The sequence below is a fragment of the Egretta garzetta genome, unplaced genomic scaffold (assembly GCF_000687185.1).
Source record: "Egretta garzetta isolate BGI_Z169 unplaced genomic scaffold, ASM68718v1 scaffold215, whole genome shotgun sequence".
NCBI lineage: Eukaryota > Metazoa > Chordata > Aves > Pelecaniformes > Ardeidae > Egretta > Egretta garzetta.
Window position 1 is genome coordinate 1,397,153 of NW_009259719.1, and position 12,198 is coordinate 1,409,350.

At 57.0% G+C, this 12,198-nt stretch overlaps 1 protein-coding gene across 1 annotated transcript in view; it reads right to left on the reverse strand.

Moving 5' to 3' along the window:
- The window catches only part of PLXNA1 (plexin A1), a 109,596-nt gene that overhangs the window by 38,614 nt on the left and 58,784 nt on the right, over positions 1 to 12,198 (reverse strand). The window contains exons 9-11 of the mRNA XM_009639304.1: positions 10,977 to 11,177; positions 1,601 to 1,697; positions 1,038 to 1,228 (exon numbers count right to left, since the gene is read on the reverse strand). Of these exons, the coding sequence (XP_009637599.1) occupies positions 1,038 to 1,228; positions 1,601 to 1,697; positions 10,977 to 11,177 (489 nt within the window). The remainder of the gene's footprint in view (positions 1 to 1,037; positions 1,229 to 1,600; positions 1,698 to 10,976; positions 11,178 to 12,198) is intronic.

Here is a 12,198-nt window from a genome sequence, read left to right on the forward strand (position 1 = left end):
ATTCGGGGGCGGGAGTGCTGCACCCGAGGGGGCACACCCCCAGCCGCTGGGAGGCTGCTGTGAGCGGTGTGCACGTGGATGCCTGCAGCCCTGGCCATGGAAGCACAAGAGGACAGAGCACAGCCTTTGGCGAGGCCACTCCAGCCATGACGCAGCCACCACAGTCTCCACTCCCACCATCCCCAGGGGTGCAGCTTTGGGAAGTTCAGCCTGAGCATGGTGGGAAGCCATCGGGGATGGGGAGCCCTGCAGGCCCACACACAACAGCAGACCTCTTCACAGGGATGCATGCTCTAGGGCTTGACCCTGCGGCCCCTGGGGAATGGACCCCTTCTCCTGCCAGCTCTTCACCAGCCCCAGGCAACTCTCTGCAGGCAGTACTTCTTGCAGGCAGGGATGTGCCCACAGGAGGGGGTACCCCCCTCTCCCTGTGAGGCTGCCACCCTGCACACGCCTGTGAGAGGCAGGCGACGATGCTGGGGAAGGCACAACTCTCATTTCCAGCTTCCATCAGATAAGACACCAAAACCCAAACATATCAGATCCTGCACTAAGACTCCAGTAATTAACAGCAGAGAGGCACAGCCAGCCACAAGTAAACAGAAGGTATCCAGCAGAAATACCCACCAGTGCCTCCTCGCACACTTGGAGCCCAGCCCAACAGGAGTGTGAACATTAATATACGCAATCTTATTAAACGAAGGTCATAAAAGCTGACAGGGAAGGGGAATGATGAACTACCGGCATGCATGGTGACAAGAGGAGGAGCAACACAGAGCTGCAGTTTTCCCAGGATCCTCCGGCTGTGTGCAGGAGGAGCAATGGGAATCTTGGAGACAGGCCAGAAAGCCCAGTGCATGGGGGTGGGGGAGAGAGGATTTTAGCCTTGGAAATGAAAGTGGCAACAGGAGATGCTCAGTCCTAAACACCGAATAGACTTGGCTGCTGTGAGGTGCCACCAGAGAGCCCCGTTCCCATCCCCACCTTCCATCCCTGTCCCCGCCACGGGGCATCACCGCCCGTCTGTCCCTGCGTACCTTGGTGATCTTGGGGTCGGTGCAGCGGCTGTTGCCACTGCTGGCGTGCATCCAGCTGCTCTCGTAGGCCAGGCAGTGCTGCCGCAGCGAGCAGCGCCTCTCCAGCATGCACCAGCCACACTCGAAGCGCGGGTCAGCCTTCAGGCACAGACCACAGCTCTCCCGCAGGGCCGAGCACTTGTACAGGTGGGCTGCAATGGCAGAAGGAGCGTGAGGATCAGCATGGCCCCCCATCCCACAGGCACAGCGGTTTTGGGAGAAGGGCACCTGCTCTTGCCCGCTCCCGCTGCATGCAAGCCACCAGCTCCCAGGGGGACAAAACCCCATGGGCAGGAGGCACCAGCACCCTGCACTCAACACCAAGGCAGAGCTTTGGACTTTCTCCCAAAGCTGCTTGGAGAAAAGCCTCTAGTTTAGAAACCCATCTGATCAATACAGCCAGAGCATTGCTCCCTCTGCCAAGGCACCAGCACAAACTGTGGTCAGGGCTGGGGAGAGGGGTGAGCTGGGGGCTGCAGGGGGCACCAGGCTGCTTTCCCACCCACCTCCCATCCCTCACTCACCCTGGATGTTCTGGGGGTTGTCAATGACGAAGTTCCCGTTCCAGACCACGGACAAGTTGACCGGCAGGTCGCTGATGTCGTTTCCTTCGTAGAAATACTGTAGGAGGGGACAGAAGGAGGCAGAGCCCATTAATCCGAGGCAGAACGCCCCGGTGAGGGACACGGAGAGCCATACAACCCCGTGACGTGGATGTTTCCTACCAGCCCAGAGGAGAGGGATGGGGGCCTGGTTCAGACTCGCCAGCTAGGAACAGACAGGTCTAACAGCCACTGGTCAAAGCATCAGACACAACACATGCAAACCAGTAGGCTGGACTGGCAAAAAAAAGATAAGTAAGCAAAATAGAGGGTTTCTAAATAGATCCAAGCCCCATTAACCCAAAGGTCTGAAGTTGCTGCTGCTGGGAAAGGAGGAAACAGAGGATGTCTCCGCAGCACACACATACCTCTCCCCACCAGGCACCCAAGCCTTCCCCCATGTCCTTCCCGCTCCAGGAACGCTCAAGCAGAAGTTTGGGATCACGTTTGGGATCACGCTCATCACTAGTGAAGCTCAAGGAGGACAGGCTGGGCACATGACAGGAGCAGATTTGGTAGAGCCACCCCCAACACCCATTGTGAGGATGTCCTCTCTGGTCTCCTCCAGCCCCATCACCCACAACAGAATGCCATGAAGCCATGGCCATGTCGCCCAGGTGGGACAGAGCCAGGTGCCAGCCTGGTGCCATGCCAGCCCTCAGAAAGGTCTTGAGAGAGTATCCCCCTGCCCAGTGGCGCCTCCGCACTGCACCCCAGCCACCCCACTCCCAGCCCCATGCCGTGCTTGGCCATTGGCTGTACCACTCTCCAGAACTGGCATCACCACCCCAATCCCCCCAGCTCCCAGGTAGGAAGGTGATATGGGGGGGATCCCCCCACACACCCCCGCTCCAGGGTACCCCAAACATTCAGCACCCACTGCTGTCCCAGACGTACCCACAGACGTTGCCCCTTCCAGCCCAGCCAGCACCTCCTCCCCAGCCAAATCCCCCTCCCCTGCCTTGAAACCCAAGCCCCAGCCCCGGCAGCCCCATCAATATTCCCTGCACAGCCCCTGCACACAGGCAGAGAGGTTTAATCGATACGGAGGCAGGAAGGCAGTCGGAACCATCCCTGACAGCTAATGACCTCCTTCAGCAAGAGATTCCCCGCTCCTCGCCCGAGAAAATGACAGGCGTGTCAGGAGAGATTAAATGAATGATTCATGGGTTGCTGGAGTTTGTTAGGGAGCGGCGGACGCGCCCAGAGCGGCTCACCCGGCCACGGGCTGGCCACAGCCCCGCCACCACCTCCAGCCAGCCCGAGCATCAGCTTTCACAGCCCCACTGCCATACCTGGGGCAGTTGGCCTCAGCACCTCCTCCAGCACTGCCCCAGCTGCTGCCCCACACAGCACATTTGTCCCTACCAGCGCCAGGGACCACTCCAAGTGGGCCGGCTCTGCTCGACCCCCTCCACAGGGGGCAGGGACATGGCCCACAGGAGAAGCCAACATGCCCAGGTGGCTGCCAGAAGCAAGAGATGTCCTTCTTGCCTCACCATCAAAGCTGGCCCCTCCTGTGCTGAGTCTCTCCCAACCGGGCAGCATCACCAGGTACAGTCAGACCATCAGACATGGCACCAAAACAGGGCAGGAACCCGATGTGAGACATGGCTATGGCAACACACCCCTCCATCAACCCTACAAGGTGCAAATGAGAGGCCAAGCCTCGTCCTCGGTTACACCTCCACAGCTTTTGGCTAGTGGTCCTATGTCCAGGGGCTACCCCACCCAAACGCAGGCTGGAAAACCCCAAAACACAGCTCTGCCTGGGGAGGAAGGCTGCTGCTGATCAACCGCATGCAGCAGTTGTAAGGCATGAGACATCCAGTTGCAAGCTCAACCCTTTCTTGAGCACCCAGTAGTTCCACTACCATCTCCCCTCTATAGGAAGAGCCCCATCACCCCGCACCATGCAGCCTCTCAGACACGGCACCTCTTGCAGTGTTTGCTCAGGGGACCTTCAGCCACATCTCCACCACGCATCATCTACAACCAGGGCCTCACTCAGCAACATCCCTACCACCAGACCTGGGAGGATGAAGCCAAAACCAGGCTGGGAGTCCAGATCTGGTCACCTTTCCCTCCCCCCCCGAGGACATCCCCGACAGGACCACGCTGAGGAGCTGGCTGGACCCACAGCAGCAGGCAGAGACCATCCCCCGGCAGCAGGAGGGAGGGCGGCGGCACCGGAGCAGAATTTAGCTGTGACGAGCCACGTGGCAGCGTAAGTGAAATTGGCATTTTCAATTTGTACTCTGACATGTCTCATTTGGGGCCCTGGCATCTCGGGAAGGCATCCAGCCTGCAGCTGTCCAAAACACTTATTTGCATCTCTCTGCCCCGGCTGCTTTTGGAAATTAGTTCTTCTGGGAGGTGTGTTGGAGGAAGAAGAATAGGGGGAGAGGGAGGGAGAGCATTAACTCTTCGTGCACCAGCCCTGAGACAGCACATGCACAAGAGAGGGTGTCCCATCCCTCTGGGAAAGTACAGGACTTCCCCCACCATGCTCAGGATGCTGAATTTGCCACGGCATGGAGCTGGAGCAGATGGCGGGTCACTGCTTCGGCCGCCCGGAGTGTGGAGGGAAGCAGCAGGTAGGAGCGGGAGTTTTGGTCCTGGCTGGCGTTCGTGGTGTGGGATCACCAAGGGAATGCGGGTTAACAGTGAAAAATGTGTCCTCAGTGTGTCCATCAGCAGGGTCTCACCTGCTCTACAGAGATGGGCAGCAGGCCTGCAGCTTAGATGCCATTACTGGTCCCTGTAGGATGCCAGAGCTGAAGCAGCAGCTTGGCTGCATGCAGGCAGGAGCTGCAGGGGCTCAGGGCTCAGCCTCCTGGGACGCCAAGATCCCTCAGATCCCTCTCTAATTTCCAAAGCACCTCTTATTTTGAAGGACATTTTCTAAAGACCTCCCTGCAGCTGCTCTTGCTGTAACGTGGGCAGGAAGGTGCCCTCTCCACCCACGGGCACAGCCACAGCCAGGGAGGCAGCAAAAGCAAAGCAGCAGCTGCTTTCCAGCCCTGAAAGCCCCAACAACTGGCGCAGATCAGGCAGGGGGGGTACTCACAAGTCTGTACATCCCACGGGATCCAGGCAAGAGCCCACAGGCAGCCAGCAGGTCCCATCACACTGGCTCCTCCCCGCTTCTGGCTAACACAGTGCTAAACATCCATTAAACACTTAACTGTTATTAACTTCCCAGTTAATCAATTGCTGTGGCTGGCAGCGATCTGGGATGAGCCATGGGAGGGGACAGGAGGCCAGGGTGGCTGTGAGAGAGTCTCCCTGCTAGGAGACCACCTTTGGGCTTTGCAAAGGCTCTCGGGACCCCCCGGCTGTGCCGAAGGATGATGCAGCACAGCGGCTGCTGCAAGGACAAGTTATGGGAAAGGGATGTTTGCTCTGGGAGCAAAAAACAATAAGCACAGCCCCGAGAGCAAACCAACGGCACCCAGAGGAGACAAGGGTGCTCGCGCAGCATGGCCCACAGAAGGGGACGGGAGAAAAGACATCATCAAGTGAGTCAGCAACAGAGACGTGAGCTTCTTGGCACCTTACCTAACCCAGCCAGCCTTTCTGTCCCTCTCTGGAAGAGCCTACAAGGTCAGCGTGGAAGGACCGACGGAGGACGTGCCAGCCTCACCGACCTGGATGCAGCTATTCCCAGCAAGGTCATCTTCTGCAGGGATGTGGTTCAGGCAAGAGGACTCCTCGCCAAGCCTTTCTCAAGGCTCTTCACCCAAAACTGATCTCAGACATCTTCCCAAGCAACAGCCAACAACCTCGTGTGCTTCTCAGGGCTCTGATTCTCACACCCACCCCATGCCCCCATGGGGGGACGCCCACCGGCCTGGCACACTGCAAGGGCTGGGGGTGCCCCCTCCCCTGAAGATCTCACATTTGGTTCTAGCAAGCCCACTGCTCACTGGCCCGCAGGCAGCGATGGGCACCGAGAGCCGCCCAGCTCCCCTTGGGGCGAGGGATTCAGCACTCCAGGGCAGTGCCTGCAGGGAGCCGCAATCCCAGGGGACAGAGCTGCAGTCAGCGAGGGGCCACCCCAAATCTGGGGGCGGATTGCACTGAGAAGCGCTTCGGAATGCTCCTGCAAGCACCGTGCCAACTAGCCAAAGGCACTAGCCCTTCCCTGCCCAGATGAGGCAGGGCGGCCCCACAGTCATCACACCCCTTGCTGCAGGGCATCAATCACACTCCAGCCACAACCACATTAAGCCAGCAGGTGAAGGCATGGAGGGATCCCGCTCCTCAAGGAAGGCAGCAGAGGGGCTGCTCCTCCGCCCGCTGTGAACAAGCCCACACATCCAAATTTCCGTTGCAACCCCCCTCCCTCTCACATGCACCATCCCCCTGGGCTGCATTTCTGGAGGAGCGCTTGGGCTGCAGCTGTGTCCTATTTTTCTGTAGTTGATGACCTCAACTCCTTCCCCGCACTACGGGGACGGCAGTAATGTACATCGCGTCTCGCCAGGGCTCAACTGCAATTCATCATTATTTTATCTGCTGGAATTTAATTGGATCCTATCAAACTCTCCTGATACTCCCTTTTCACTTTAAACACTGCTGCAGGAAAGATAAATGTAGGCACCGCTAGGACGGAGAGCACGGCTTTGTTGGTGAACGGTGCTGGGGTTGTGGTCTCCAATCCTGTTTCCCTCTCCATGGCTGGTTAATTAGAGATACATATACTGGAGGTACACGGCACTCGGAACAGGGCATGTGTGTATGATTTATGTTCCTCTATAAATACACCCTAGGCCCAGTAAAATACCGTCATCCACACAACAGCACAACTTGATGGTAACGCTTAGCCTCTGATTCTGGATCTCCTTTTGCTCTTTTCACATAAATCTCCTCCTTTCCTCCCCCATCACGCACAAGCTTCTTTGCCTGGATTCATCCTGCCTGAAATTTGGCAGGCTGTGAGAACCCAAGACCCTGGGAATATGTCAGAGCAACACCTAGGCTCCGTTGCAATAAAAAAATACCCAGAAAACGTAAATCTACCAGGTCTTGCCTGCCTTCCCAGCATCCACACCTGGGGGTGGGCACCCTGGCCTCAGCATCCGCGCTGGGTACCACTCACGTGCCCACCCTGCCAGCCCAGCTCACTCTGCACCCATGTCGCTTTGCCATGGGAATAAGCCGCTCCTGGATGAAGATCCCAACCCAAGCCTGGCCAGAGGGGAGCAACCTCCAGAGCCACAACTGAAACAGGCAGGCAGCTTGGGCTGCCCGTGACAGGGGGATTGGCAAGGAAGGAGCCAAAAGGGAACCAGGGAGGTGACACAGCTGCTCCTCACCACGCGGGGCTTTGATTAAAAGGAAAGGGAAATAATTGAGGCGTGAGGCTTAATTTAAAGTGCTGAGATGACAAACTCAAATGCTCGTGAAAGGAGATCAGGGGTTCTTCCTATTTTTACATTTAAAAAAGCTCTGGGGCTATTTCAGCCTTAATAGGAACATTCTGGAGAGAAAAGGCCAAACCCTTGGCAGTGAGAAATACCTGTAGTCATTTTGCCAAGGCCAGGACTAAATCGGATGAAGTCTAGTATTCAAGCAGTAGTGCAGATTCGGGACTGTGGTACTTTCCAACAGCAAAAGTGTTTATTTTTTGCAGCAATTGGAAGGATAAGCCCCATTTAGGGATAGCAGATGGGAAAGAATGGGCGAAGGCAGGGACACCTGGAAAATGACACTCAGTAGTGTTGTCCACACACATTAAGAGACAGGTGACCACTTCTCCGTCCTCCGCTGCAAGGAGTAAGCCTGGAAATGTCTGCCTCCAGAAGATTTAAAGTAACCAATTAGCAAAAAACTAGTTTACTGGCATAGAATTTGTTTTCTTAGTTAGGCTTGTCTTTCCTTCTTGCTGCTTTAGAATGCATGTGGAAAACCTTTAGGGTTGCTTTCCCTTTGAAGAGCAGAAAGAGACCGAAGCGAGGAGGCAGAAAAGCGTTCTCTCTGCTTGCTTTTTGCCCTGGGATGCGTGGGGAACACCAGGCCTGGTCTCCCTTGAGTTTGCTGAAGATCTATTGGGTGTCTCAAATTATGTTTATAGTCGACACTCAAACCTTAATGAATGGACTGCTGAATATTTAACCGAGATGCCTTTTCTTCAAAGTGGTAACAAGTCATTGGAGTTTGACAAGCACTAAAAATAAACAAAAGACAAAGAGTTTTAAGCGGGCTTGACTTATTATCCCTTCCATTCACCCTCCATTCAGGAAAGCATCCCTAATTCCACAGAGTAATTAACCTCTTGTTTAGATCACATTGAACTCCTGGAAACAAAGTGTGCTTAAATGCCTTCCCGAGGCGAGGACATGCATTCCTCACTTGCTGGCTGGGAGGATGTCATCCTTTCCTTATTTTTCCACTCACCAGTGCCCTCCACACCAGGCAAGACCCAAAATCCTAACCCAAAGGATGAATCACAACGGCAGAACCCAGCGGGTCATGGGTGGGTGACTGCGTGGGAGCCTGAAGTGCTATCGACCAGCCAGATGGACTGCAAAAAAAGACGGGGAGGAGGCAAGCATCACAGGAGCGTGAATCTGAATCCCCCGTGCCATAAAGCAGCCTGGCTAAATGCCCTCAAACATTAAAGCAGGTGAGCAGACCCTGAAAGCAAGACAGCTTCTTTCAAGCCAAAACTCTCTCCTTCCTTCTGTGAAGTCACGCTGCCCCTGAAAGCCAAGTCTCCCGCCCGAGACTGCAGCCCCAGGGAGCTGCTGCCGCCTGCTCCCACACCCACACAGCCCGCAACACCCCCCGCGCGCTCTCCAGCTGATTTGCCTTGCTTTCCAGGCATCCCTGGCAATTTTCAGGTCAAATATCCACCACTATCAGCCCAGGAGAAGGTGTCAGCCACTTCTGCATGGGGACCATACGGTGAGCAGGCACACCTCAAGCTGTCCCATCCCTTTGCAGAAGAGCTGCAGAGGCCATGCAACTTGTGATACCAGTGCTGGCAGCCACAGCACCCCTTGGGAAACACAGGCAGTGGTTTTTGCTTCTGCCTCTCCCTCCTGCCCGGCTTGAATCTTAATGGGAGAAAGGAGTCCAAATGATTCAGATCCCCTCTCCAAAGAGAGTAAGGTAAAGGCTCCACTCTGGCACAGGCACCTCTCCCCCAGGACCCCGCAGGAGCCATCGGACTACCACTGCCAGCACCATGCAGCCATGCTGCTTCTCTGTAGGGAGCATCCTGCAGCACACACCGTCCCAAACTGCTTTTGAATGAGCTAAGCCAAACTGCATGCTAAAGAATCGGGCAAAAGGGAGCTGCCGGCTCCGCCAGCTGCAGGCAGAGGAGACCTGGCAGGAGGCTGGGCTGGCCAAGGGGCTCTGGCCAGGCAAGGGCAGGGCCCCACGAGACTTCCCACGCCCCAGGCAGAAGTGGTTTTGGCTCCCGGGCACTCACACAGCTCCTGCACCCAGCCAGGGTCCCCATAGGCTGTGCTCTTTCTTTGAGACAATTTCTTCCACCCTTTGCAACAGGGCAATGGTTTCTCCAGCCCATTTCTAGCCACACGTGCTTCAGCAGTGGGGCCAGGCACAGGCACATTGCAGGACAGCCCTCAGACAACCAAGCAGGTACCTGGTGTAACCAGCCTCCTGCTGGGACAAGGGTTCCTCAGCTGACCCCCAAGAAACCTCCCATGTGGCTGCAATGGAGACACAGCAGCCAAGCTTGGCTGCCAGCAGCAATGAGACCTCAGCAAAGGGAGATGTCTCTTTGCACGCACATCCATCATACTCCCCTCAAAGCACTAACACTGAGCCATGCAGGTGACCGGCAAGCCTGGGTCAGATCCAGGTGGTAAAGCCCTGGTGAAGGTCATGATCAACACCAGGGACAGCAGCCACGCCAGCTCCTCTGGGCAGCGCTCCACCTGGCTTCTTTTCTTCCCCGAACGCAGCAGCAAGACGACAAACCTTTGCTTAAGCTGCCTCACTAATGGCTTCTTGCAGCAGAGCCCTGCAGGCACTGCTCTGGTCCTGCGCCTCCCAGGAGCCTGCACTTTGTGCCGCTGCCTGCATTCACCTCCAGGCCAAGCACAGACCCACCACCAACACTTCCAGCCACCAGCTCAGCACAGGGAGCATTTCTGCTCCTTGCAAACTGTGTGTCACCAAGAAAGAGCCCCGGCAGCACGGCATCTCCCCAGCACTGCCGCCCAGGGCAGGAGGCAGCAATTCAGGATGCTCCCCCTGCCCAAAGGCTCCACAGCTCCGGGAGCACAGGAGGAGGGAGGGAGCCAGGGCTCATCTTCAACAGCCTCTAAATGTCACTCGTGCCACCAAAGGAAAAGGGAGCAGGGATCGGAGCTGGTGTTAGGCTGGAAATGAGCTTTCACAGTGTGAGTGATGGAAAACAAATTTTAAAAGGATTAAATAAGAGGGAAAAGGGAAGAGCCGGCTCCATGCAGATGAGAGCAGGTCAGTGCAGAGCCCAGCAGGGCAGCCGAGGAGCTGAGCAACGTCGGCTCCTGGGGGGCCTATTAACACCCCGGGTGGGTTTGCTCATAGGCTTGGTGCTCTCCGCACAGGATTGCTGCACAGCAAGGGGCACGCACACAGCTCACTGAGGGGCCACAAAACACCCCCTCGCTTAGGGATAAGGCAACCAGCAAGGGCAGAGCAGGCAGAGCTGCCTGCAGGAGAGAGCTTAAGTGACAAAATTGCCGGGAGCAAGGACAGAGAGGCAGGGAGTGATGCAGCAGCAGGGCTGGGACGGAGGGCAGGCAGGGGGATGAGGTAGCTGCCGGCCGGAGCCGGGCACAGGCAAGGGCTGCAGGGGAGGAGGGAAGCGCTCTTGGGGCTGGCAGGCACGGTGTGAGCAACAGGACATGGAGAAGGTGTTAGCTCAATCTCGCCTGTAAAGGGGGATGGCTTGGTGTCAGGGGGAAGCAAGAGCAGGCAGAGGGAGGGGGGGAGGCAAGGCTCCGGCACGTCCGGGCCAGCTGGCTCCAGCCCAGGCAACTTTCTTCAGCTTTCCAAAGCCAATTTCCTTGGAAGCGCTCCTAAAGCCTGGCAGCTCCCCCCAGGGGGGCTCTGGCATTGATCCTATCCAGAATGACGACGGGCAGCAGTCTCCCTGTGCTCCTGGGGGAAGCAGGGGGGAGCCCACGCCGCACCCCTTGAGCACCAGAAACCCCATTACCTGCCCGCGGGAGAGCAAACCTGGCCATGAACGAGATGGGAAGGTCCTGGGGCAGGGCAGAGACGAGCAGCCTGCAAATGAAGCACATGCCGAGGCGAGCCACGCACTCACCGAGGTGTTCTGGCACTGGATGCTGGTGCTGTTGAAGCGCAGGGCGGTGACACGGGTGGTGCTGCCGGGGATGTGGAAGATGCACTCGTAGTTGCGCTGGCCGGACTGCGGCTGGGGCAGGTTCTTGGCCGTCAGGGTGATGGGTTTCACCACACCCACGGGGATGTAGATCTGGGTGGAGGGTAGGATCTGGGGGCAGTCCTGCAAGGGGAACAAGGGGCAGCCGATGAGAGGGGAACACCATGCGGCCTCCCCCAGCATCCCCTTGGCTGGCAGGCTGGGCAACATGCTGCGAAAATACCACCCTGAGCACACACTTGAGTAAATCCTTACATGTAGGCAACCCCAAACCAGCATCTCATGGCTGCTTTGCCCAAAGCCCTGAAGACAGAAGAGGAGAGCACAGAGGAATGTGGCAGCAGGGCAGTGTTTTCCACAGCCTGGGTTGATGCAGGTGGGAGGTGGGGAGAGGATTCCGCTATGGGACCTTCAACCTGGCACTGCGACAGCAGCACATGTTTGGGTGAAATGACTGGTAACAAGATGGGCTTTAATGTCATCGTTGCAGTCAGTAGGCTTCAGAGTTAACGCCCACTGGGCTGTGCATTGTCAGGCTACCCTCTCAGCCCTCCTGTTCCCCTTACAGCCTCCATCCCCTTTCCTTCACGAATGGACAGAAAAGCCTTTTTTCCCTTTAACACTGCAATGTGCTTCTGCAGCGTTGCAGAGAGCCTGCTCTGCAGCCAATTTTGCTGCTGCTTCTCTCTGCGGCCAGCTTGAAGCAGCATCACCCCAACCAGCCTGGCTGCAAGCTGACCAGAAGACAACGCCTCTGGCCAGGGGATGCTGGTGAGTCCAAGCCAGGGAGGAAGGCAAGGAAAAGGGGCTCAGCACCACCCTGCCACCCCCCCATGCTCCCCGGGGAAGGAGCTGTTGGGAGGGCAAAGCCCTCGACTTTTAATAGCTGTGGGCTCCCAGCCGCTCTCCAGGGGAGCCGGTGAGCCTTGTGTGCAAAGCACAGGGGAGAGGGAGGGAGCAAAAATAAATGAGCTCAGGCAGCAAAACAGCTCCGCGGCCCCGGCGGGTGCCACTTCGGCAACAACAGCCTGATGTAATCCCACGCCAGCCTTGCCGAGCCTGGCGGAGGTCTCGCACTTACGGCAGCAACTCCTGGAAGCGTCAGCTTGAAATAACGTCAAGGGGGAATAACGTGTGCTGAAAC